The sequence below is a fragment of the Periplaneta americana genome, chromosome 4 (assembly GCF_040183065.1).
Source record: "Periplaneta americana isolate PAMFEO1 chromosome 4, P.americana_PAMFEO1_priV1, whole genome shotgun sequence".
Taxonomy (NCBI): domain Eukaryota; kingdom Metazoa; phylum Arthropoda; class Insecta; order Blattodea; family Blattidae; genus Periplaneta; species Periplaneta americana.
The window spans coordinates 94,168,309-94,195,300 of record NC_091120.1 but is presented as its reverse complement, the minus strand read 5'-3'; the positions used below and the strand labels follow the sequence as shown (position 1 = coordinate 94,195,300).

Below are 26,992 nucleotides of genomic sequence, written 5' to 3'. Positions count from 1 at the left end.
CTGAAGTGGTACATACTAGGTCGAAATCCATTATCTCAGTTTTGTGAGAACAAAAACACCTCCGATTTGCTTTCGGAAGAAGAGGCATTAATAGTGGGTCCTAGTACAAGCCAATCAGAAGTCAATGATAATCTGCAGAAAGAACTATGTGCAACGGCAGAATTTCTTAAAGGCATTCTGAAACCGGTTAAATTTACGAACGATCGAGATCCTGAAGAAAATATAGGCCTCCCAGAAAAAAATATATGAAATCTCTGCAAGACAGCGGATATCCCAGGAAGGATTAAAATATATTGCAGGATATGCTGCATCAAAACATATGGAGCAATACCCGAATCTTGGAATTCCCATAAAATTGTCAACTTCTGCTAATCAAAAAGACTGGATTACTACAGTGTCCCGTGGAAACTTAATTCTCCCTTCTAAGGATCTACAATTGGTTGCCATGCTTGTTGAAGTATATTCTCAGATGTGCACGGAGATTCTGTTTCTTGTGAGAAATTTATAATAAAAAAGACTGTAAATTTGGTTAATTCTGCCATCAAAAACGAAGCAGAAATCAGTTCTCCTCTTCCGCCAGAAGTAATTACGACATTGGTTAGAACAAGAACATTTATTAGAATTAAAGAAATTAATAAAATAATAAAAATGTCTGGAATTTCAAAGAGAAATATTATAAATAAAATGAAAAAGATTGCATAAGAATAAGTATTTACTTAACAGAGTGGGATTTATAATGATGAAATTATATTATGTCGTGTGTGGAATAATAAGGTAAATAATGTAGTAGACTATATTATGTCTCCAATAGCCTGAATATATACAAATATTTGTTTACTATAATGACAAATTATTCCAAGAAATTCATATATATATGTTAATGAAGATTCAAAAGTATTTGAATTCATGTACAAAATAATGTATGTTTTAAATAACTGTATAGATCTAAGTATGTATATATTTATTACACATTGTATTGTAATTATTATAAAACCACGTGTATATTACAGAAGGCAATATTATTAATGACACACTGCCATATCACATTGTTTCTTGAAACTTGGTTTAATATGTAATAAATCATAATTTTATTACGTTATCATTTCAAGGTAGTTCCTATTGTACTTGAATGCATGTGTAATATAATTTGTGTGATATATGGGCCTAATTTTGTGCATATTTGTAGCATAATGTATTATAATTATTATAAAAGTATGTGTATATTACAGAAGGCAATTATTAATGTTGCACTACCATATTATATTATTTCTTGACTCTTGAATTTAATTTATTGTTCCCTATTTTATAATGTTATCACTTCAAGATAGACCCTATTATAGCCTATATTGTCAATATTTACTGAATACACAAACCATGAGTTTTATTTATTCATTTAAATCTATGGACGCAGATCTAACCATCAACAATCTGTTATGTTGACTGTGTCATTCGAGTGCGGCCTGCAGTAAAGGTGACGTCATGCGCAGACTGAACGAAAACACGCACAGCTTGTCCCACACCTCTACTATGTTTCCACCATGCGTTCGATCCAGTCACAGAAGGACTGCGTAAGGCGAAGGAGTGCTGCGCTCCCGAGTGATAACGCACCTGTTGCTTGTTCAAGCTCACCGCGATCTACAGTGAGTTGTTCCGGATTTAAACAAGTTAGTAGTGAAACTATTTAAATACGTCACTTGATCGGTTGTGAGGAAGACACTGTACATGTGCTTGGCGTGAGTGACTTGTGTTTGATAATAATCATAATAATAATAATGATAATAATAATAATAATAATAATAACGAACACGTAATTCGTCTGCATCAGTTCATGTTAGCTTTACAATCTCAAATTAAGCCTAGTTAAGCTATGTCTCACATAGGCCTACGATTGTTTCTAATGTAAAGAAAGACCTGAAAAAGTTGTCTGTAAACATGTTACCGCCAAAATGGGCAAACTTCAAACAGTGTCTTAACTCAGAACATTATCATAGAGTATTTTTCGTTTTGTCACAGTAACACTAAACCGTAAGAGAACCAATGTGCTGCACAACATAGTAATAAGTGAAGATTATGTTGCCATTGTAACAAAATCAAAATACACTATGATAATGTTCCAAGTTAAAACAATGTTCTAAGTTTGCCCATTTGACGGTACACGATTGTTTGAATGAAGCATGCATGTTCTGAACTTAGCGATCTGTAATGTCTGCTCGCCACAGGATTGCCGCATTTAGATGAAGTCATTTTTAGTTAATTAAGAAAGATTGAGAGATAAGTAAGGTACTCTGGTAAAGAGAAATCTTTTGCACTTATGACATGTAGAATATTGCATATTCTCAGCACAGTTTCGTGAGGTTCAGATTCTTTAGTTAATTTTATTTTACTTACCCAAAATACAGAGTGTTTTGGGAAAGTTTCCAATATTTAGAGAGGAGGTAGTATGCGTCAAAACAAGAAATAAAAGTTCCACAAACATGGTTCCTAAAATTAATATCTTCTGAGAAATGAGCAAATGTTTATCATCACTGTAGGAGCAGCATATCTTCCACTCTGAGCTCTTTGGAAAGAAAACAATATAATCGTTTGTCACTAAGTATTACACAGGATACCTTTTTTTTTTTAGTTTTTTTTTTATACACAGTTTAACATCTGTGGTCAGATCGTGTGTTTAGGATCTCTGGATATACCAGTAGCCCTTGTTAACTATTGTTGACTTCCTGTTTCTATTATGTTTTGTAGATGGCTTATGTTTATGTAACTGATTTTAGATTCTGATTAATATTTATGATATTGGTCATTGAGGCGGTGATGAATCATGGAATGTAAATTTCCAATCCGGAATTTGCCTTTGTGTCTGAGAGAAACCATGAAAACCCCCAGTCAAATTGGTCAGCCACGGGATTTGAACTCGGGACCCCCCGAATGCGAGTCTCATACGCTACCGTCAGAGAACTTGCTCGGTTTGCATACCTTCGTTTGTGTTTGTATCATGAGAATGTTTAAGCAGATGGCAGCACGTTATATTGTACGAGTCAGGTAAGTTAGTTTCGTATCTGTAATACGTAGTGACAAACGGTTGCATTCCGTTTCATTTGTTTCTTGCCAGAGAGCTCAAGAGTGGAAGATATGTTGCTCCTACAATGATGACAAACATTTGCTCATTTCTCATAAGATAGTAATTTTAGGACCCATATTTGTAGAACTTTAATTTCTACCTAATTACTACCTCCTCTCTAAATATTGGATTTTTTTCAAAACACTCTGTATATTGTTGTCATATACGTCTCTCATTATTGCCCTACATATGACCACATATGGTAACTGAATGAATGGTTCTTCAGCCTCGGAGAGACCAGAGTAGAATCAGACACTTCCCTAAGGGTACATGCAAGACGGTAGCTGGTAGCCTGACTGGAAGGAGTGCCCAAACGATAACCAATGGAGACGTGCAAGACGAGTCCTGTTCGGTCGACTGCTACCTAGCCCAGTGTACCACAACCGTTGTGCCTCCACAAGGTGAAAGGAGTGACGTGAACTTTTACCTATTATTGTAAGAAATGAATAGAATTAATTAAAATTAAGTTCCTCTCTCTTCTGGCACAATCAGTCGCCGAGTTAATGACATGTCCATGACATCGAAGACATTACGAAGTAGAAAATAAATAGCAGTCAGAAGTTCTCACTTAAGGTCGACGAGCCCACCGATATTAGTGATCACGCACTACTTCTTTCCTACATTCGGAACATTGATGGAGATGTAATTGCAAGTAATTTCTTTTTTGCAAAGAACTGCCCGAGCGAGATACCGGTGAAGAAATATTTCGTACAACTAACGAATATGTGGTCCGTAATGAATTAACATGGGACGACTGCGTTAGTGTTTGCACAGACGGAGCCGCTTCTACGACAGGCCGAGTGAAAGGATTAATGGCTAAAGTACGTGAAGCAAATCCTATCATACGGAGCGATCGTTTCTCATTCACCGCGAAGTCATTGTTGCTAAGTCTTTGCCATCTTCTCTGAATATTGTGATGGACGAAGTAGTAAAAGTCGTGAACTTCATCAAATCGCGGCCCCTAAATACGCTACTTTCTTCGTTTTGTGTCAGGAAATGGAATCAGAGCACACTACACTCCTGCTACATGCAAAAGTGCGATGGTTATCACGAAGTAAAGTGTTAGCGTGTATGTTTGAACTTAAAGAGGATATACTTGAATTTTTTACTACTGAACGGCATGAGTACGCGGATTTATTTGTAGATGATGAATGGGTATCTAAGTTGGCATATATTTTCGATATTTTCGTACATTTGAATGAGCTTAACAGAAAAATGCAAGGTAGGAGGGAAAATATTCTGACTAATATGGATAAGATTCAAGTGAATAAGCTGATTTTGTGGATACAGATTATTGAAAATGGGCCATTTGATATGTTCCCAACTGTATGGCCCCTTGCTGACGGTAATAAAGTGTTGATGGACTTAATTAAAGAACATTTAGTAACTTAATCTTGCAGCAGAAGTTCAAGAATTATTTTGGAAAGAGTGTTCAAGATTTCGACTGGGCTCGTGATTCATCCATTGTAGATTGAAAACATCTTCCGAATAATATACTCGTACAAGAGGAACTGACAGATTTAAAAGCAAACAGAACATTGAAATTAAAACTTCTTGAAATGCCTTTGAAAACATTTTGGTTGTCATTAAGGAGTGAATTCCGAGATGGCAGTTAATATGTTATTGCCATTTTCAACTACATATACGTATGTGTGAATTGGGCTTCTCGACGTTTACTGAAACTAAAACATCAAAGAGGGAGAGACTCAAATCCATCGATGAAGAAATGAGGCTTGCATTGTCAATGATTCCGCCAAGGATTAGCCACGTGTGTGCATCTAAGCAGGCCCAAGTATCGCATTGAAGGTATGAGTAGAGCTATTTACTTTAATATTAGTAATATAAAAGTGTATTTTCTACAGGAAAGTGAAGTTCATAAATTGTTAATAAATGCAAGTGTCGATTTCTGTTTCATAATAATAATAATAATAATAATAATAATAATAATAATAATAATAATAATAATAAATTTGATCATATTACGTAATTAGGCCTATATTAAGAGAGACACATCATATTTTTTGAAGGGATTAACATTTTGGTGTGCCGTGAGTATAAAACGGTTGCGGAACACTGACCTAGCCTGTTAGCCCGCTGGTAGCTGGTAGAATGGCTGCTAACGAAGTCGCTTCAGATCAGGGGTGGTAAGAAAGGAGAGCTACCTGAAGTCGCTCTTGCACGGAAGTTGTTTACCTTCCTGAGGCGTAGTACACTGTTTATGAACTCGCTCCAGCCCCCTTCCCCTCGAAAGTCGTGGACCTTGTTGAGCCACTCGTCAGTGAGCTTGTGGTACAACGGAAAAATGAACCCTATCGTGATAGACAGTGTTATGTTTATTCAACGTGGTGGAAGAAATTTGTTAGTGATTTCAGGTTTCAAATTCAGTTTACAAAAATGTCTCGCAGATGGAATTGAAATATGGACTTGTTGTAATGATAAATGTATTTCGTAAAGGTAAGTGGAAAAAAGGAAGTGATAGACAGTTTTCCACAACAGGTAAGTGGAAAAAAGGAAGTGATAGACAGTTTTTACAACATAACCATGACAAAATCCGTGAAAGTGTACTGAACAGACAGAAGTTAAGTAACTCTGTGAAAAGAAAATCTATCGATGATCCATGTGAGTGGCCTATAAAAATTTTACACAGAGAGTTGATGAAAACAGACGTATCTACACTGACATCATATGACGCCACTCTGATAAAACGTATGTCGAATCATTTAAACATAAGGTGAATGAGTGCTTGAAATACGAACAAACGTTTTCACCAACATATGTTTTTTGTGACTTTGAACAAGCTATTCATATTGGTGTATCTAATGTTTGGTATAACGCTAATATTAAGGGATGTCGATTCCATTTAGCTCAGAGTTGGTGGAAGAAAATTCAACAATTGGGTTTAAGCAGTACAAAGAAAATAACAGTAAAATTAGTATTTTCTCAAGAGCATTTCTGGTTTGCCACTGTTGGAACCCGAAGAAATAGGTGACAGTTTTGCTGATGATTTTTGTTCCACAATGCCAAATGACAAACGAGTTGAAACTTTCTGTGACTACATACTACAAAATGACATAGATTAAAACGTTACTTTCCCTCCAGAAATGTGGTAACAGTTCTCAGAAAGTCCGTCCGTACTACAAATAACTGCAAAGCGTTCCATGCATAAAATGGGAAGGAAAATGTTTATGCCTGGACGGAAGCGAGCCCATGTAATCAATGGAGATGGGCTCATATATAAAAGGAGTACTTAGGACCGACTTCATGAAACCCCAGAAGAACGGATCTCCTCGTTTTTCCAGCTACCAGCGACCTAAATGCCTTTACTACGCATGCGTTCTGCGAATCCGTAGGACTTCCCCATGTGCTAAACACCTACTGCTATCTATTTCCACACGTATAATGAATTGTGAAAGATTAATTTCAAATAATAATAATAATAATAATAATAATTAAAATAATAATAATAATAATAATAATAATAATAATAATAATAATGTTTATTGCCAGAAAAATACAATACAAAGAGATTCTAAATTTACAACATTCTGACACTCTCCTAAAAGTGTGTTGTCGTGCTCAGAGGATGATTCGATACGTAATAAATGTAGACGCATAAATTACAATATAATAACATCTAAAAAATTAATCATTACTCATAACAAATTGCTTACATACATTTTTTAAATTTCAAACTGTTGGAGGTAAATAGATGTGCGTATTTCTTTAATAATTTGTTATAAATTCTGGGGCCTATATTAGTACTACGGTTGAAAACAGTGTTCGTTAAACACTTAGGTTCAAACAAACGTATTGTATTCATGCCTTTGGTTTTGTGTTTGTGAGTGTATGATCTGAAATATGTGTAATTTTTATGTATAAAATTTAATAATGCATTTATATAAATTTGATGTATTTTCAAGACTTTAAATTCTAAAAACAATTTTTCGGTAGGAAAATCAATATTTATGAATTTTGGAATCAGGCTCAACCCGATAACCAAAGCCCATATCTTATTGTGAAATTGTGAGATGAAGCAGGAGTTGAAATGGATAATAATAAAGGTAAAGATAGCCACTTCACATGTCATAAAGGCACTTAAGGGGCATGGAGATAGAGCTCCATACTGTCTTGATCTCGGCACTAGAATGAGGTGGTGTGAAATGAATATCAATAATAAGTAACTTTGTAAATGAATAATTGATATTTTACAGAAAGTGACGATTTTAGAAACAATATAATTATCGGTACTGACCTCTTGGCAATTAATACATATTATTTTATCAATGCTCTATTTACATCAGAATGAACTATATGGGATTTAATGAAATGATTTTATTATGACAGAAGACACTTTCCAGAAAATTGGAATTATTTACTTGGTTATTTCCGTACTGAAAATGCCCAAATATCTAAGTTACGTTTAGGAGAACCTAGGACCAATACATTCTATCCTGGCACTTTTACAAATTGTTATTGTTTTCTAAAGCCAATTTTCAGAAGACAGAGTAAGTTCAGCTACACTGACTGGTAGAAGCAAACAAGCTTCGTTCTGAACGCCCCGACTTTCTGCCCAGCCACCAGCTAGGTTACGAGCGACCAGCTCGGTAACCAGCCAAGCTCCGTCTTGTACATACCCTTAAAGATTGACCCCAAGTAGAGTAATCGGGTTTTGTCCTACGCGTCCCTGACCCGCATCGATCAATGTTAATGAATATTACATATATAAATTCGTGTGTCTGACTATCTTCATTTGGTATCACTGAAGTTCGTACCTTTACTATGATATTTTATGAATTAAAATGTTATGGAACGAAAGGAAAGGTAAAATGAAAGGGAGATGTTGGTGAATTGAAAATTTATAAAATTAAAAAATCCAAGAACTCGGAAAAACTCATCACTTGATCTTCATATGGTTAGAACGTCTATTTCGAAGCCGAAGGTTGCTTTCATATTTCGGAAAGTACATATGGAATTCGTGGGACAAACATTCATGATGATCATCCTGGTATAACGCTTCCTTTGATGCACCACGGGCTACGTTAGAGGCAGCGAAACAGCAGTCAGCAACCTTTCACCATCAGCGGGCTTTGTTTCATTTATCCAGTGCCAGACCCGGAACGGGCCCATGCACCTGCGCAACTTCTAGCCTTTTTGCGTCTACATATATGATTATTGTTCCAAGTCAGTTGGCCTGACTTGGTGAAACCGATGCTGTCAACCAGGTCCCATTCCTATATGAGTACGTGATAAGACCTAAGACCCTTAAACCTTACATTAGCATTGGAGAACTGTACCAATCCCCAACTTTATCCCAACCTTTTCTTAAGCAGATGACAAATGAAATAATGGAAAGGTGGAGAATGTTGATGGAATGAGAGAGAATAATTACCTACTGCGAGGAAACCTCCTATGCAGAGTCTGCATTTAATACCGCAAATGCTATTTACTACCAGGCCAGGGATCGAATATGGGCCGTGTGGATGAAGAACCAACGCGATAGCGCTGAGCCACAAACACGACAGCAGAAAGTAAAATGTTGCTCGTTGCATAAACCGAAAATTATTTAATAACTATCCAAATAATAAAGATGAACTTTCGTTTTCTGAAATTCGCATGAAAGACATTCTTTATAACCCCAGGAGTGAGACATTTGACTTAATTTTTACAGATACGGAATTAAAAAATGGGCAGTGGTAGCTGTCCTCCTTTATGTAGGCAACAAGCTTCGCAAGACTGTCTACAAGTAGCATACATTTAAGCGCTCTTTTTTTACTGCACATGCGCAATGCATTGTATCTGGAACTTAGTAAAATTAGATGACCCAAATTTTGTTTTTGGGTCTGTACATTATACGGTTTAAGTACTACATAGTTTGTCCCAGTTTGAAAGGTCAGTATTCTGGAAGATCGTAATATAGATCATTTTGAACAACAACAAAAAAAGCCCATATGAATATGTGGTCTATACCGAACGGTTGACGCCGGCAATAACATCCATTATGCGAGAAAGCAGTTCGTTTCCTGTAACTTTCCTTCTGTACAATTCAACCCATAAACAAAGATCCAACGGGCTGAGGTCTGGAGATCTTTGTGCCAGGAAATGGTACCGTCACGACCAATCTACTGATTAGGTAATCTGGTATTGAGATGAGCCCTCACATGGTGTCAATAATGTGAAGGGGCTCCTACATGCTGAAAGTACGTAACACGCCACTAGCCAAAGGAACGTCCTCTAGTAGTCCTGGTAATGTACGCCGCAAAAATCGCCGGTACTTTAGTCCATTCATACGATCGTCAGCATGTCATTCATCATACCACATCACACATTGATCGAGAAACGAAGTTGAAATTGTTTGTCCACAATACTATACAAGGTGAAAGTTAAATAACCTTGCAGATTGAAAGGGACGATAGGGTACACGTAAATGAATATAAAACCTATATTACGTTTTGTGATTAAGTGCACGGTTAATTAGAAAATGAAGTTTGAAGTTTGAGCAGTCAGGCAACATCGTCGCTAATACACTCACTCGTGATACAGATGTAAGAGGTCAACGAGCTCGGTGAGTCTCCGTACATAAGTTGCTTTCTCCAGAGACATTGCCACACGCTCGCTTCGTGAAATGGTTTGAATTTAGGGGGTTTTAAAATTAAATTTACATGGAAACAGTTCACGCTACTGAAATATCCAGAGGGATAAATTATTCTTTATCAGATTTCCTATCGATATGGACAAAAACACGATCCTACTCGCAATAGTTATCCAATAAGAGATTGTTAAATATTTGGAAAAAAAAAACTTTTCCCCAACATGATGTTATAGTTTTTTTTTTTGTTACATACAACATGAGCTATTCGGTCTGGAAATCTACAAGGCTATTTCACTTTCACCCTGTATAGGTTTTGGTGTTTTAAGAGGTCATAAATAATTATTATGAGTATTACTTATTTCATTACGGGTGCACGTGGCTTCATCAGAAAATAGAATCACTTGACGATTAGTATGTACAGTAACCAGTTACAAAATCGTAGACGGTTGGCATTGTTCCTTCTATAAAGATTTTGCATACGCTATAGGTGAAATGGATAGAGCCTTTCGCCATGCAGTGTTCACCATACACATGTTCGTGACACATTGAGATGAGCAAAAATTCGTCGAGTATTAGTAGTATGAATGCGCTAGACCAGAGTAAAAATGCTCTCGTCTTCCTTCACACTGCGTTGATGTCCTCTACATTGTCACTATCGCAATAAGTACTGGTAGCACTAATAGCCTAACTAGAGCTCAGATTTTTAGGTAGCAAAAATCGGAAAAATATTTATTTTTTATGTGCTAAAAATGGGGAAAATATGTGGCAAAAAAATAAAAATATATTTAATTATGTTTCAATTATTTTATGTGCATATAAACAATATGGCAGTAATCACCAGTATAAATAAATTATGCTGTTTCTCCAACTGCTGAAGAATTACAGTACACAATGAGATTCATCCTCAAGTTGTCCATCACAAATGACTGACGATTATCGCGGAACACTGCCTTGTACTAGGAAAAAGAACGCCCTGGCCATTGAGAAATAACATGTAGTCCCTAGAGACATGTTTATGACTCGAAACGAAAACAGAGCTAGTTGATGTTTATGAAATTATAATTGATTCCTGAATCAGCGTTACGATAACTTACAAGGCACTCCTAAATGACACATCAATGTTTGTGTGTGTTTGTTACAGTACAATTTTTTTTAGTGGTGATAGCTCTAATTGCTTGTAGTGAGAGAGCAGACTGCAGTTCCACAGGTCCACAGACAATTCCGATAAACAGTTGCCAACTGTCACGTCTAAGCAACTGTATTGATCATTCGGGTGATGATTAATTTGAAATAGGGTTTTTGTCGAAAATTATTTGACGAAAACTTATAATTTGTATGTGTTACATGTGAATATTTGAAAATATATATTTACGTAAAAAAATAAAATGTGTTTTTATGTAAAATAAAATTTCAAATATATGCTCAGGTGATCTTGTCCGAAACTTAAAACGCAATTTTATTTACTTAAGAATCCAGCACTACTAATAATATAACCATTAGTCAACTGCAGCGCAAGTCAAAATAACAAGTCACCTTTGTACGTAAACAAGTTTCCATGGCAATGCATAGCATAGACGCAGCGGTCACTAGAACACTGCACTCTCGGGCTAGCGTCTCTTACCCGCAGGTCTCTTACAGCACCAGCGTGCATCCAAGGCTACTGGCGGGTATGCTTCCGAGAGTGCATTTTGCCATGCACTGCTTATCCGTAACCCATTTCAGCGAGTGCTGAGGACCACTGACATAGAGTGTACTCACATCAGCAGCGTCAAATTCAAGATACTGTAGAGATAAAACTTTACATTCAGACTGTTCTATCTCTACACGCGTTTGGTATGGACCACATATTCATGTGAACATTTTGTTCAAAATGATCAATACTATGAACTCTCAGAATGTTGCTAGAACATTATATACAGACAAAGAAAGGAGCAGAAACAAATTCTAGACTCGTTATCTTAGTCAATACTCATCTGGACTAAGACTGAAGGAGAACAAAATAAGTAGAGATCGATTGATTTTATACAGTATATATAATATAGTGAGACGGTTGGTAATTTGGGAACACAAATGGATCTGGAAGATGTGACAAGGTAATCACGCTAAAAGCACGTGTCTAGCAAAAGACGTTAAGCCTAATGCTGGAACTGGAACGTTAGCAACTGCTATCAGGTTTCTGTCGTCTTGAGCGAAACCGTTAATGAGTATTACGTTGACACTCTACATTAGTTCCTGTAAATGTAAACAAAGGAGACGGGCAATTATCTTCCTCAGAAATTAAGACGCCAGATGAACGTATGTCCATTTATTATATGCACTTAATTAAATATTCTAAATGCGTAATTGTTTCATATTATCAATTTCTGTGTGAGTAGAAGACTGGTTTAATGCAGAGTCTCCAACCTGGAGGGTCAGGATTTACTATTTGGAATTTTCATTTTTCCTGTACATGTCGCCGTCTATTTGGCTTAGAAGTCGTGTCTACCCCACTCTTCTAGGTTGCTATTCCCTGGGTCACCTAGGTAGTATCGCTCAGCAGGTATACACCCAGAAGTAGGACTGTCTCCAAGGAGAGTCCTCATTTGTGTTTATATAGAGCAAGAATGTGCTTAATCCGAAGTTACATGCAGTAGTTCTCGATATGACAGGGATGTGGATTTGTGACGACAGATCATCAGAGTTTCTTCCACAATTAGGAGTGCTCATCATATCTCTGCCTAGCACTGAATTCATTAAACTGTTTCTGGAGTGTATTGTTTTGGGATGGTCAGTTTATTGGATAAAATGTTTATAAATGTTTTGTTCACTGTAAACTTCAGCAGTAACATATTATATGGAATTATAAGATATTTAAGAATTTTCAAAGGACTCATTTTTACAAGATATGATCGTTAGAAGAATGACCGAATCGGCGACTTGTAAGATGTAACTGCGAGTTGAAGTCTCTATAAGTAAAAATGAAACTAGTGCGAATAAACACAATATTTGGGAGAGAACTCGAGATACTCTGATATCTTTATTGTCAATTCTCCATAATTTATGATCATCAGTGATGCAGAAATTGCCCCGTATTATATTTCGTGAAGACGAAATTTATGGTACATAGGCTTCACTGAGTGTTCCACGAAGTAAGTAACGCTTAGGTTCATACTGTCCAAATTTCACGAGAGGATCCCTGCGAAGGGAGTATGGTCCTTGCCGGGTAAGAGGAGAGAGTAAGCCAGTAACTCAGCGTTCTTGAAGGAGCAGGTGGATGGGAGTGGTGTCATTGGCCGGCTGGGACAAACAAGGCTCAGTCAATGGCCGGCCGGTTCCGTGTCGGGTTTAGGTTATAAGTCTGGGGGAAAAAACTCTCATTCCTTGCTCGGATCTTCTCGTGAAATACGGACTGTAGTTAAGAAAATACGAAGAATTTTTGCAGGACGATGCGGACAATTAATTTTACCCGTTATTTCATAAGGTATCAGTTCAGCTTCAGTATAACGATACTTTTTATAATTTCGACATTAAGAAAATAAAGAGACACATAGCTACTAAAAGATAAAAATAACGCACATTTGGTAAAGTAGACATATTCATATCCGAAAATATGCACAAAAATAATCCTGTCCTGCAGAAAATAAGTCATAGGCCTAATATAGGACAACAATATCTTAACTGTAACGAAATAATCATAACTCTTTTTTCTGGTAACTTGATATGATACTAGTTAATCGAATGAATCAGCTTCCTGCTGAATTTTTCATCTTTACAATTGCATAGCGTGACTTGAACTTCAACTGTTATAACTCTTTTTTTCTGGTAACTTGATGTGATACTTTAGTTAATCGAATGAATCAGCTTCCTGATGAATTTTTCCTCTTTACAATTTGCATAGTGTGACTTGAACTTCAACTGTTATGGCAGTGCCGTAATAATAATATTGACAATCACACCAAGAAATTTTGGAATCTTCATCTTGACATATTTTGTTAAACACATTTTCTCTGCAGCTTTATCAAATGATTTACATTGAAACTGTTATAGATAGGCTGAAGCCTATCTCATTTTTTGGAGTAAAATATACTGCAATAATAATAATAATAATAATATATTATTATATATTTAATTATTTACTTATTAATTTGCTAGTTATCGACTAAAAGTAGATATTGGAAACTGATATTGACTATCATTTCTATGATAACTCCCGTCCTCACTCTGCCAGAAAGATGCATTCCAAAATTACAGACTTTTTTAGAATACATCGACCACACACCGCACAATTGGATGACTTACATTGGATGACTTAAAACGTCGCTGTTTTTTTTAATTGAGCTGTTAAAAAAGCAGCGCAGTGTTCCTTGTAAACTCAGAGGATTTTGAAAATTAGGGCGAAGGTGGCACAAATGCTTGAACATTGAAGATGATTATATGGAGATATAGGTTAGAGATAGGGATAATATGCATTATGAAATTGTCGCAAATAAATAAATGTTTATTTACTGTAACCGGAAAGCTTACTGATTCAATAGTTAAAAACTTTATCATTACAGAATTGTCATTCTTTTTTAAGATACCATTACAAAACATTGATCCTCAGAGGTGACTTTAATTGCGTTTTACATCCAACCGACCAGACAGGTATATATCAAACGGCACCTGCTCTCAGCCAATTAGTTGAAGAATTAAATTTCAAAGATACTTGGAAGCATCTCCATCCTACGACGGTGCAGTTACATTTTTTCGGAGGGAGTCGGCATCTCGATTGGACAGAATCAATGTTGATAAGGACACCAGTAATGCCATTTCAGATGCAACAGTCATGCCCATAGCATTTCCTGATCATGAATATTTTACTATTATCCTCAGAATAAAAGAAAAGCTTGCTATTGCAGGACGTAGGCCCTAGTTATTGGAAACTGAATACATCGTTATACAGCAAAGACGACGATCAAAATTATTTTTGCACTTATTTTTCCAATCTAATTAACAAAAAGCAACCCTTACAGGCTACTTCACCTTTTAAGTATTGGATCAACAAATTCAAGCCGGCTATCCAATCATATTTTAAGCGTGCAGGATCATTAAAATCACGTGAGCAACGTGCGATCCTTTCATTTTATTATCAAGTATCTACTCAATGAACTACATACATGAACAGATCCAGAAAGGAGAAAAAGTATAAGAGGAAGTAAACAAAATTAAGCAAAAATTATCTCAACTCCATGAACACATAATGCAGGGCTTGATTATAAGGTGTAGACCCAAATCCAAAATAGACAATGAGAAAGGAACATTGTTTCATGTAGTGAAAGAAAAGAAGAGAGGTTATCAAAAATACATTCATCATCTCTGGGCAAACGACAATCAACAAATTTCGACAACTTCAGACTGTTACATGAGGCTACGAGACATTTCCAAGAACATTTCAATGAATATCCCATATCGAGTGAGATGTGTAATCCTTTATTACAAAATGTTAATCGACGCATCGGCCTAGAAGATCAACAACTCCTACAGCAGCCGATTGTTGAAGCAGAACTCCTACAAGCTTTATTAGGCACAAGAAAACGAACGTCCCCTGTAAATGATGGTAACACAATGATTTTTACAAAACATTTTGGGATATCGTAAAAGATCACCTTTTGGCAGCTTTCAATGATATTTGTACTACACAAGAGGAGCTTCATAACTTTGGTGAAGGCATAATCATTTTACTTCCCAAAACAATCCACGTACCATAGCCGATTACCGTCCCATTACTTTATTTAATACGGATTATAAATCATTGATGAAAGTTTTGGCCAATAGCTTAAGTCGTTACTTCCACATCTAATAGAGAATGAGCAAATAAGCGGAATACCTGGCAGAAATATTTTATGGAATTTATCTGCTTCACGGAATAACGTGGAATACTTACAAGCGCATCCCACAGAATAAGCTGCTACACTATCCTTAGATTTTGAAAAGGCTTTCGATCGTGTTAATCACTCTTTCTTATTCGTGGTCCTTGAAAAACTTAATGTGCCGCACTTTATCATATCCGTCATCCGAAAACTTTATGCTGTTGGCAGATCGAAATTGCAACTAAATGGATACTTTACGTCAAGTTTTCCAATCAAGAGAGGAGTTCTACAAGACTGTCCACTTTTCAGGCTATTATTTCCTCTGTAATTGGAACCATTTCTTCACACGATGCACAACGCATGCTAGAGCTTCGACCTGAACATCTCCATTTTACAGTCCGGGCTTATGCAGATGACGTGACAGTACTTCACGATTTTTCTTAATTTCAGTAATCTTCCTAATCTTTGATGTATAAATTGCACTATTATTACCAATAACAATTATATATATATATATATATATATATATATATATATAAGTTAATATGAAACATTATTAGAACAACATTTTTATTAATTCTACTAATTCTCCAATACCCTGAAGATGAACAAATTGTGGTGAACTCAGCGAGGATTCACAACTTGGCTTCTGGAGCGTATTTGAATTACAAGAAATCATCTTTGTTGCCTTTGGGGGCTTGGCAGACAAAGTTTTCACCATCCCATTTCACAGTGCGTGATTAAGTTCGAATTCTAAGGCTGCGGCCACAGTGGAAGCGTCGTGCGGCGCGGTACCGCTCTCGAAAAATTGAGGAGTGGGGAGGAAAGAGCGTTGGTGTGGCCATATAGCGCAGAGTTGGTGAGCGACGCGGCGCGGCGTGGAGATGAGATCATGACAGTGTTTGCTTTTAGGCAATTCTTATCTAAAAAGAACAGCTTCAAATAGGAATGGAAGAGAATTTTATGTTCATCCATTTAATAAGAGATGTGAAACTCTGAGAATTTCATCGTTTGTATGGAGAATTAGAGACATTTCCAGATAGATATTTGAAGTATACTCGCATGCCTATTACAACTTTCGGCTATTTTCTAAATAAAAATAAGAAGCGACTACAGAAGCAAGCCATCAAATTTCGGAGATTTATCACTATTGCACAATGGCTAATCATTATATTAAGATACAGTTATTTTAAGTTAAAGACACAGGATCATACATTCTTCGAACAATTATGCAGGTAGGCTATACTGCATATAAATTAAATTAAATAAAAATAGTCCTACGAGTCCTTAAATTTTTGCGTTGATGGAATTAAGTCTCATTCATTACGAATAACTGCATGGGCTGCATCTTACATGGCAAAAAAAAACCACATGTTTATACTTACGAAAATTTAACATTAGAAATGAGCAGTTTTCAATATTTTTCATTTTTTTCATTTTGGTTTATTGCATTTACAACTTCTTACAATTGTGTGCTGTGCAATTTTAATTTTTCCACTGCACTTATAATTATTACTTTTCATATGCGGCAAAAGAGACATTAAAAATTGTGCTCCGTACCACTGAAAATGTGCTCTCTTGCCGTTGCTTTATTAACAGGATATCGAACTACTCTAGTTTCAGCATCAATTTTTTTTTATATTAGTGTATTTATAAGGTCCTATTTTAAAAACCCAATTATTGATAAATAGATTTAACAAATATATTTTTATATAAGTAATATATATTTAAATAATTTAGATTTATATTCGCGCCCTTGGCTTTGGTGTTGAGGCATTCGAAGACATATTCGTCTGAAGTGATACGTTATCATCGCTGATCATTGTCTTTACTTTCTCCCAAATCAGGACTGTTTGGAGTCGATGGGATCTCCTGGAAGGAAAGATTTCCTACAGTCCTATCAGAAACTACGACGTCCTTCATAAACATCGTCAGGTCGAAAAACGTCCATAACGATGTAGCGATTCAAGAGCTTCGGAACCGCTTCGTATCTTTGGGACCTTCTGGAGTTCCTTCTCAAATTTATCTTTTAAATTCTACCACTTATTTTTGCCACGTCTTCTGAAATAGAATACAATAATGAATATTTAATGAATTAGTGACTAAAATATTTATATTTTCTAATATTAAGTCTTCTACTACGTTAAAATGAAGAAAAATTTAAGGCAAATTTCTAACATTACTCTTTCTTGCAGGTTTATAACCACAGGGACATCATTGCGATTACTGGGATTTTCCTTCAGGGTAGGAAAATTTACAGCAATTGTAATGGCAAGACAAACGTGTGAGGTAATCTAAAATGAATCGATTAAAGAACTTATACCATAACCAAATGAAGAAAAATTAAACGAAGTAGTCACTGATTACTACGAACGTTGTGGTTCCCTAATTGCTTCGCAACAAACGACGAAAAGTATGATCAGGTAAAGGGTCCTGATAAATTCGGTTCCAGATATTTTAATTTACGTATTATTTCTACAGAGTATTGCTGGCGCAGACTAAACATTTTAACCATTGATTTGGTGGGAAGAGGAAAACACAGTGATGGAGGCATTTTCACAACTTTACACTTTTCAATTTGTTGGAGACCAACAGGTTCAATGTGCCTGAACTATCGAACTCAATTGTAAAGGTATCATTTGTACTTATTAGAGATGAAGCCTATCCACTAAAACTTTATCTTATGAGGCAATATCTAGTGAGAGAACTAACACCTAGAAGGGAAAATTTTAATCAACGTGTTCGAAAAATAATTAGTGGAATGTGCTTTCGGAATATTGCGTGCTAAGTGGCGATACACGATAGAAATATGGACACAAATGTGAAAAGAGCCAGCACATACTATAATCTTCCATTTGAGAAAAGATTGCGACAAAGAATGATCTGCATTATCATGAAACGACTTTACAAATTAGAGAACTGATGATGTGCAAACTCATTAGAACTCAGATCGCAGGAATAATAGTTGCAGTGAATTTGATAGACAAATAAGGATAACTGATTATTTCAATCAGTCGCAGATGTTAATATAACATTATAATTTGTACTTAATAGATTGTGTTTTTTCATAACAGAAGTGCCAATTTCTTGTATGAGATTGTAAATAATTAATTTTGACCTAATAGTTTTAATCCTACCGGTATTTCTGTGCTTTAACAATCGTTAATCATAACAACAGAAATATTTAAATCATATAATTGTACCTTTATTTCGGAGTTGAAATATGTTTAATATTGTACGCAGTACTGAGTGTTTATCCCGACAATATTCTACGAAGTATGATTAATAATAATAATAATAATAATAATAGTAATAATGATAATAATAATAACAATAATAATAATAATAATCACACGACATATTATAAAAATATTATTCGCGTTCAGTAAAATGTCTTCCTACATATTCCTCGTCATGGAGAGGTTTTTGAAGTTCTTCTCTCAATTATTCCACAGGAATATTCGGGTTTTCACTTCTTAAATGATAACTTCTTTCTCATTTCTTGACAATTCATACTTGCAATTGTGAGCGGCGCCGCTAAAATCTCAAACAAGAGCGAGCGGACAGCGGCGTGTAGCGTTGTCCTTGAACCAACTTCCCCTCCAAAATGCCGCTCCGCTCGCACTATGGCCAGCTGCATTTGCTAACACGCGTTTGTGATTCATCCACGCCGCCACTCAACGCTCCGCGCCGCCTGCCGCTTGCACTTTGGCCGAAGCCTAAGAATATACTTCAAGCCAACATTCGAAGAAATGCTTGCCCGTAATTGGGAACACATAATTAACTCCGTACGCCATGTCATCAATAAAGATAAGATGCGCAAACTCAACTTATTTCAGAAGATTTCGCATATCAACACTTTTGTGTCATCCAAAATCTGGTACGCAGCTTCTATATTGCCAATGCCTGCAAAATTTTTACAAGTGGAAAAATCAGTTGGATTCTATATTTGGTCAGGTAATGTTTATCGGATCAGTAGATCTCAACTTCGTAATAAAAAGGATAAATGCTGTCAAAACCTGGTCGATGTAGCAATCAAGGCCCGATCGCTTTTGATACGACGGATACTGTTATCTATGGAAGGTAGTGGGGACATCGTGAATATTCAGATATGGCGACAATAGAACAACCAACACGCAGCTAGACCCAGCATTTTAGGAGCATATCGTTGCGTTTTCAAAGGCTTCAATGAATTTCAACAAGCAGAACTGGAGCCAGACTCTTCGCTCACTTCTAAAATAATCTACAAAGTGTTATGGAGCAATATGACTACGACGCCTTCTCTGCAACAGAAATTCCCAGATCGTCCCTCGTCCAGCATCTGGAAAAAAATACATTTTCCGCACGTACAAACAGAATGGTTAGTAACATCTTATATGATGGTTAATGACGTCATCCCATCAGAATTTAAGAAACATAAATACAACATGGCAGACTCACCAGCATGTCAAAAGTGTAATAGACTGGATACGATCCAACACAGACTAACGGGTTGTCTAAGTACCAGAGATATTTGGTCGTGGCTAAAACATCAGCTGTGCAAATTTGATATGTGGACTAACCCAAAAGATGCACTATGGAAACTATTCCATTTTGATTTTGGTTCTAGTAAAAACCTCCAACCTCAGTTGTGGCTTATTCATGGTGTAGTGCATTATGTCTAGTGAACATTCTGAAATTTGTGAACTGAAACATGTGCTTTATGGTAAAAGACAGTCTGTATTACGTTTAGCTCCAGCTACTACATAGTTCTCAAAACTTAAAGACATTGAACTTTCTTAAATATCATATAGTTAATTCATGTCATTAATGTAAAAGAAAAAAAGTTACAAAGTTATGAATTGTAATTTGTTTTATTCATTAAGTGCAAGTATCATTAGGACACTTACGTAAGAACATCTACTGTTTCAAGTAGGTAGACCTAATACTTGAAAAAAATATGAAGTGGTTAATTGTAATAGGTCTTAAGTTGTTATTACCAATTTACTACAATAGGCGTAAGTACACTGTATTTACTATTGTACGTTGCTATAAGCATGTACCGTATAGTCATATTGGATTTATGTTAAATTTTTATTTCATGTAATGATGAACTGCACTGTGTTGAATATTGTATCGTTTCGCATTGTTTCAATTGCTCATTATGATGCACTGTACTATTTTTGTATTGTATAACACTGCAATGATTTTGTACAGTATTAAAAAAATGAAAAATAAAAGGCTAGTTTTCGTAAACCTATCAGAATATACAAAGTAGTCTCGACGTGTTATTTATTTCATGCTTTCATTTCGATATGAACTCGATTTATGACATATTCGATCAGGCATTAGACATGATCTTTGTGGGAATCACGTTATATGTTAACGTCAAAACGCTCATTTCGACTAACGAACACAAGACAATATTATGAGAGTACGAATCAGAGCTTGTGACTTTTACGCAATCGTAAAGTGTAAACTATATCCGATCTTAAATATTTCGTACCTTTTCGCCATTATTTGGAGATAAGTTTGATATTAAATATTGTTTGCAGGCGCTGAGACTACAGTGAAATGGGGCCAAAAGTGGATCAATGTTGCTGCGGCTGCCCCCTCAAAACAGGAACCATCTTCATCGCTTTTTACCATATCGTGAGTACGGGAACAAAGTGACCTAAGCACCCCTGAGTTAAAGGTCTTGTTATATAAGTATTCTCGAACTCATTTTGCAATGGTAGACAAATCCGTTTATATTTTGTTCAATGTTAAAAAATCAAAAGAAGTACCGTACCTCAAATCAAAGGAATTTTTTTAGTACGTATTATGTAAGAAGTGTTTGCTCAGTTGAAGCCCTCTATCACATTATCGTTGAGTTTTATTTCTGTTAAAATTGCTGCAGAGTGATTCACTGTTATCGATTAAACAACTGAACTGTGTTATGTCGTGTTAAATTATGTGTGATAACGAAATCTTTCTATTAGTAATACCGATACTCTTTATAAAATCAAACTGCACGAAATGTAAGCCAGTTGCTCTATCTTCGTATAAATTCATATTGAAGGTATGAGGCCCGGAGCTCGATGCCAGAATCCATTCACACTTACGTCATTGTGTGTCACAAATGATGTTGTTCTCGCCTATAAGCTGACATATCACGCACGTCCCAAATCACTTGTTTATTGCACAGTTACCTAGGTAACATGCGGCTCAGTGTGCGTCATTAATGAAGGTAACATGCACATAGCACTCTGTTAATGCGAAACTTGCTTGCCCAACCGCTTTGTCACCATCTTAATGTCATACCGGAGGCCTTACGACTTCGATCGTATCCAAATATCTTACCGGGGAGTGTGTGTGCCATGGAATACTTGCGTATATAATAAATTAATTTTTGGCCTTATTTCTTTTCCATATTTTGTAAATATTATGAAATTAAATAAAGTATTAGGCCTATAATGAGAATACAAAAATGTGTAACAATTATTCGGGGTCCGATCATTCAGAACGACAGAGAGTAACTTTTTGGTTTTCTTCTTACAAAGGCAAACTTAAAAGTAGCACACTCAGAAAGATGATCTAGTACAGGCCTAAGCAATATTAACTCATTGGAGTCATTGAAGATTTCCCCTTAACTCCCCACTCCACCTCCCCCGGCTGAGACGAGTAGATAAGTAGGTAAGCATTGCTCAGTGACGGATTGCATCATAGCTTTTACGAACTTTTGATTCTCACTGGTCGCCTGAAAATCATTACTGATGCACAGCGTCTACTAGTTAACCTTTCACGAGAAATTTATTATTTTGTATCAAGAAAACCCATGTATATACAAGAAACATAAAACAATTATAATACATTATAGGAGAACGTATGTAAAAAACATCGCATAGGAAATGAATAAATTCTGAACGTAGATATCAGTTACACATCATGTTATTGCTAAAATTTATAGCCTAAAGTATAGGTGTTTTATATGCAAGTATGTGGATGCAGTTTGTATCCTTTCAATATTAAATTAAACAAATAAACTGCTACTTCTTTTCATGGGAAGAAGAAATCTGTGCTACTGTTGCGTGGTTAAATTAACTAATTAACTAACTAAATGGATTTTATGGAACCCTGGGATTCATTACCGACCTAACATAATCCCACAATCGGACCCTATCCTGGGCAAAGTTAACCCAGTCCTCAACATCACAACCCACCTCCCTCAAATCCTTTCTACAACACAAAATCATCAACTCTCATTTCCTGTAAGAGGTTATAAAAGTCTACCTGTTGAATTCTCGTCTGATTCAATATATGAGCCCACCACAGTTTACATCTACGTTTCATTGATTTTATGTATTTATTTACACTGCAATGGGTATATACCCGGTGGCAGTTGTAACTAATTACACTCAATAATGACAATAATAAACTTATTAATTAAAAATACAATTAATATACAAATTAATGCTATATAATGAAACCATTTTAGTTAGTAGAAACATAAATTGAACAGCTACATCATCATTCATTATTGTGCAAATATCCATGTTATGTGTAATAGGTACTCTTGTAGTTTGATTAATTAAAATGTGTCTCAGTGGAACGTACAGCAGAGTTCGTCTAGGTCAGTTTCTATAGGATGCTTTTCCAATTCACTGCAGGTTAAAGCAAGGAGATGCACTGTAACCTTTACTTTTTAACTTTGCTCTAGGATATGCCATTAGGAAAGTTCAGCATAACAGAGAGGGTTTGGAATTGAACGGCTTACATCAGCTTCTTGTCTATGCGGATGATTTGAATGTTAAGGAAAAATTCACAAACACGGAAATTTTACTTGAAGCAAGTAAAGCGATAAGTTTGGAAGTAATTCCGAAAAGACAAAGTATATGATTATGCCTCGTGACCAGAAGATTGTACGAAATTCAAATATAAAAATTGGAGATTTATCCTTCGAAGAGGTGGAAAAATTAAAATATCTTGAAGCAACAGTAACAAATATAAATGACACTCGGGAGGAAATTAAACGCAGAATAAATATGGGAAATGCCTGTTACTATTCGGTTCAGAAGCTTCTGTCATCTAGTCTGCTGTCAAAAAATCTGAAAGTTAGAATTTATAAAACAGTTATATTACCGGTTGTTGTGTATGGTTGTGAAACTTGGACTCTCACTCTGAGAGAGGAACAGAGATTAAAGGTATTTGAGAATAAGATGCTTAGGAAAATATTTGGGGCTAAGAGGGATGAAGATACAGGAGAATGGAGAAAGTTACACAACGCAGAACTGCACGCTTTGTATTCTTCACCTGACATAATTAGGAACATTAAATCCAGACGTTTGAGATGGGCAGGGCATGTAGTACGTATGGGCGAATCCAGAAATGCATATAGAGTTTTAGTTGGGAGGCCGGAGGGAAAAAGAACTTTGGGGAGGCCGAGACATAGATGGAAGGATAATATTAAAATGGATTTGAGGGAGGTGGGATATGATGATAGAGACTGGTTTAATCTTGCTCAGGATAAGGACCGATGGCGGGCTTATGTGAGGGCGGCATTAAGACTCCGGGTTCTTTAAAAGCCGTAAGTAAGTAAGGTACTATTGTTTTGTTCATTCGGTATCCTTGATTCCCACGCGCATTTGTGTTTTTATGTTAACGTTAAAACTGCATTGTGAATGATGCCTGGCTTCACATGTTTGTGGCATATGTTTATGTGCTTATGTTTATGTTTAATTTTCATTATGAATGGGCCTTAATCATAATTATGTTGATAAAGCAGTCACTGCTCTATGTTTATTCGAGATCCAACGAAAAATGGACGTGTACTCGTAAACTGAAAAAGTAACGTTTGTTGATTATGAACTGAAATTACTAGCAAGAGTGATATGCTGATGTAAGATTTTCTTGATTATAATATTTACATGCACATTAATTATATCAGATTTAAACTGTATATATATTATCAGTTGCAGGAATCTCCCGATAAGGGTTCCGTGTTCTGTGATATTTGTGGTGAAAAAAAGGCATTTGTGGTTCATTTTATTTAATTATTTTTTTCGTGCACGATAGTTACTCCTGGGAATATAATATAACCATTATTCCAATTTAGCAACTCCCCGTTGTCTATTTTAGGTGATATCGTCGGTGGTCCTGGTGGTGGCCCCAATTCTATTGTACAATAAATACACATCCACGGAGAAACCGAGGAACAGTACTGAAGTGAACAAGAAGCAAGGTAAAGAAGAGGACAAGAAACAAAAGCACCACGAGTTCCTCGATGACGGCATTAAAGGTAAGTGTGTGTAAGACACGCCTAGTATGTCCCCTTAAAAATTATAATTACAGTATAAGGTTGCACTATTGTGATATCGCTACCTATGCAGGTTATTCAGTAAGAAGAAAAAAGATCTCACATTGATTTTAGAGATAAACATGACTTTATAAGATGCTGCTAAATCTATGTTCTAAAAAAATAACTTTGTGATGTCAGATCCGTTGGAAAACTGTAATTCAATTAAGGATGGGTGGAGCGGAGAAAAATTCTCTCCGGCACCGGGATTTGAACCCGGGTCTTCAGCTCTACGTGCTGACGCTCTATCCACTAACCAACTAAGCCCGGTGCCGGAGAGAATTTTTCTCCGCTCCACCCATCCTTCATCATATGATGACGCAGAATTTCTGCATGGAAATACCATATGTACTTCGGTACATCATAATAATAAACTGTAATTCAGTTGAACTGCTCCATCGGTGCATTGACGCGATATTCTAAGACACCGGCGAATGACTTTAGAAGACCTGATTGCTAAGACCTAGTGTATACAATAACTGCAGATTGTTCGTTTCACAATTGGAAAGCTGAATTATACAAAAAGTAGTAAACATTTCATGAATATTTACAAACGACTGTCTGTTTATTAGTAACTTTGCTTTTACTTATTGAATAACACTCGTATTTCTCCTTTTTGCTGATTTTTAATAAGGCTCAGTGAATCTGTTTCAGATTCTCTCTTTCATGAAGCCTCAGCCTTCAAAATATTTGCAGAGTTTCAGAAAAAGATTCCTATATCAGTCATTATTAGCGCCATTTTACCTTCTTTTCAATACTTCAACAATGGTTTTACTTTGACCTCGCGCCAAGAAATACAATTTAAGCAACGATAAGATAAACGCCCTAATACTGTATATGTATATTAATGACTATTTCGTTTATATGACGTCATTCCATTTTCGACCAATGAAATGTAATGAAATTTTGAATTCCAACCAATCACAGTCACACTTTGCGATAATTTTTGCAGCTAGATTTATCGCTATCAATTTATCGCATGGTCGTTCTTTTGTTTAGTCGTTGTCGCCAGCTGTTTCCCCGTGAATTGATGATCATGAATACATTAAGATACAACTACACGGTTAAACATTTCTTTCAACTTTAAAGCAATGAATGCAAGATTAATATTTAATATTAATTAATATATTTACGCAGTGAAGACGACGTTCAAAACAACGCACAATATAGACACAAAATCTTCATGCATCTTAATTTAACATACGTTTTAAACTTGATTCTTTCAATATTCTTCCCAGATTGCATGCATACGCGATTGGAATATTGAACTGTGTAGATGCAGCTTTAGTTCCGTTACACACTACAGCGAGAATGCATTTGTCGAGCTATAAAAAATGCTTTCCTGTAGTAAGTAGTAACGGTCGAAATAAGGCACAGCTGACACTGGTCCTGCTCACACAGCTAACCTTACCTATTGTAGCCTATAAAATACAGCTTCATCTTCTAATTCCATGTCCATTGTAGGCTATTTGAAAAAAAAAAAAAAAAACATTCCTTCATTCAGATTAGATAAATGCGTTTTCAACAATTTATTCTTCATTTAATTAATGTATTAATTAGGTTACTATAATTATATTATAAAATTTTTAATTAAATCATGATTTCAGCAGATAATGAAAATGTATTTATGTTATAATAATAAGAGAAAAGTGCAGTACATGTAATTAACATTGTTAAACCTGTATTTCGCTTTTCTCAATTGGCATTACTGAATAATAACATCGAATTTCTTTATTGCAGTAATCGATATTCATCTATTTCAACTTCAGAATGAATAGGTTAAGTATTCGTAAAAATACAATTATTAACATTTTGTGATCGAATTTTAGGGATATATTATTTACATTTTTATTTTATTCACGAAATAGTCCTAATAAATGTCACTCGAGGTCTGAGATTTTCCAGATAAATCCACTCGCTTCGCTCGTGGATTTATCGGCAGATCTCAGACCTCTCGTGACATTACTACAGATAAATTATAACCTAGATCATACCCAGATTGCTCGGCGTTATAGGCTTTGCCGGTAACAACTTCTGTCAGGTTTACTATGCTGCCATAAGGAGTCACATCATAACTCCCATTTGAATTGTATTAGCGACTGTACTGCCATTTCGTGTTCGTTTACGGCGGACGGATGGCGATCCTG

The 26,992-nt window shown here is 35.8% G+C and overlaps 1 protein-coding gene across 2 annotated transcripts in view; it reads left to right on the top strand.

Moving 5' to 3' along the window:
• Positions 1-1,541: 1,541 nt before the first annotated feature.
• Positions 1,542-26,992, top strand: part of LOC138698848 (uncharacterized) — a 38,636-nt gene continuing 13,185 nt past the window's right edge. The window contains exons 1-3 of one of the 2 annotated variants that reach the window (XM_069825062.1): positions 1,542-1,664; positions 21,067-21,163; positions 24,629-24,788. In XM_069825062.1, the coding sequence (XP_069681163.1) occupies positions 21,086-21,163; positions 24,629-24,788 (238 nt within the window). In that variant the 5' untranslated portion in view covers positions 1,542-1,664; positions 21,067-21,085. The remainder of the gene's footprint in view (positions 1,665-21,066; positions 21,164-24,628; positions 24,789-26,992) is intronic. The other variant, XM_069825063.1, reaches the window with a different exon arrangement.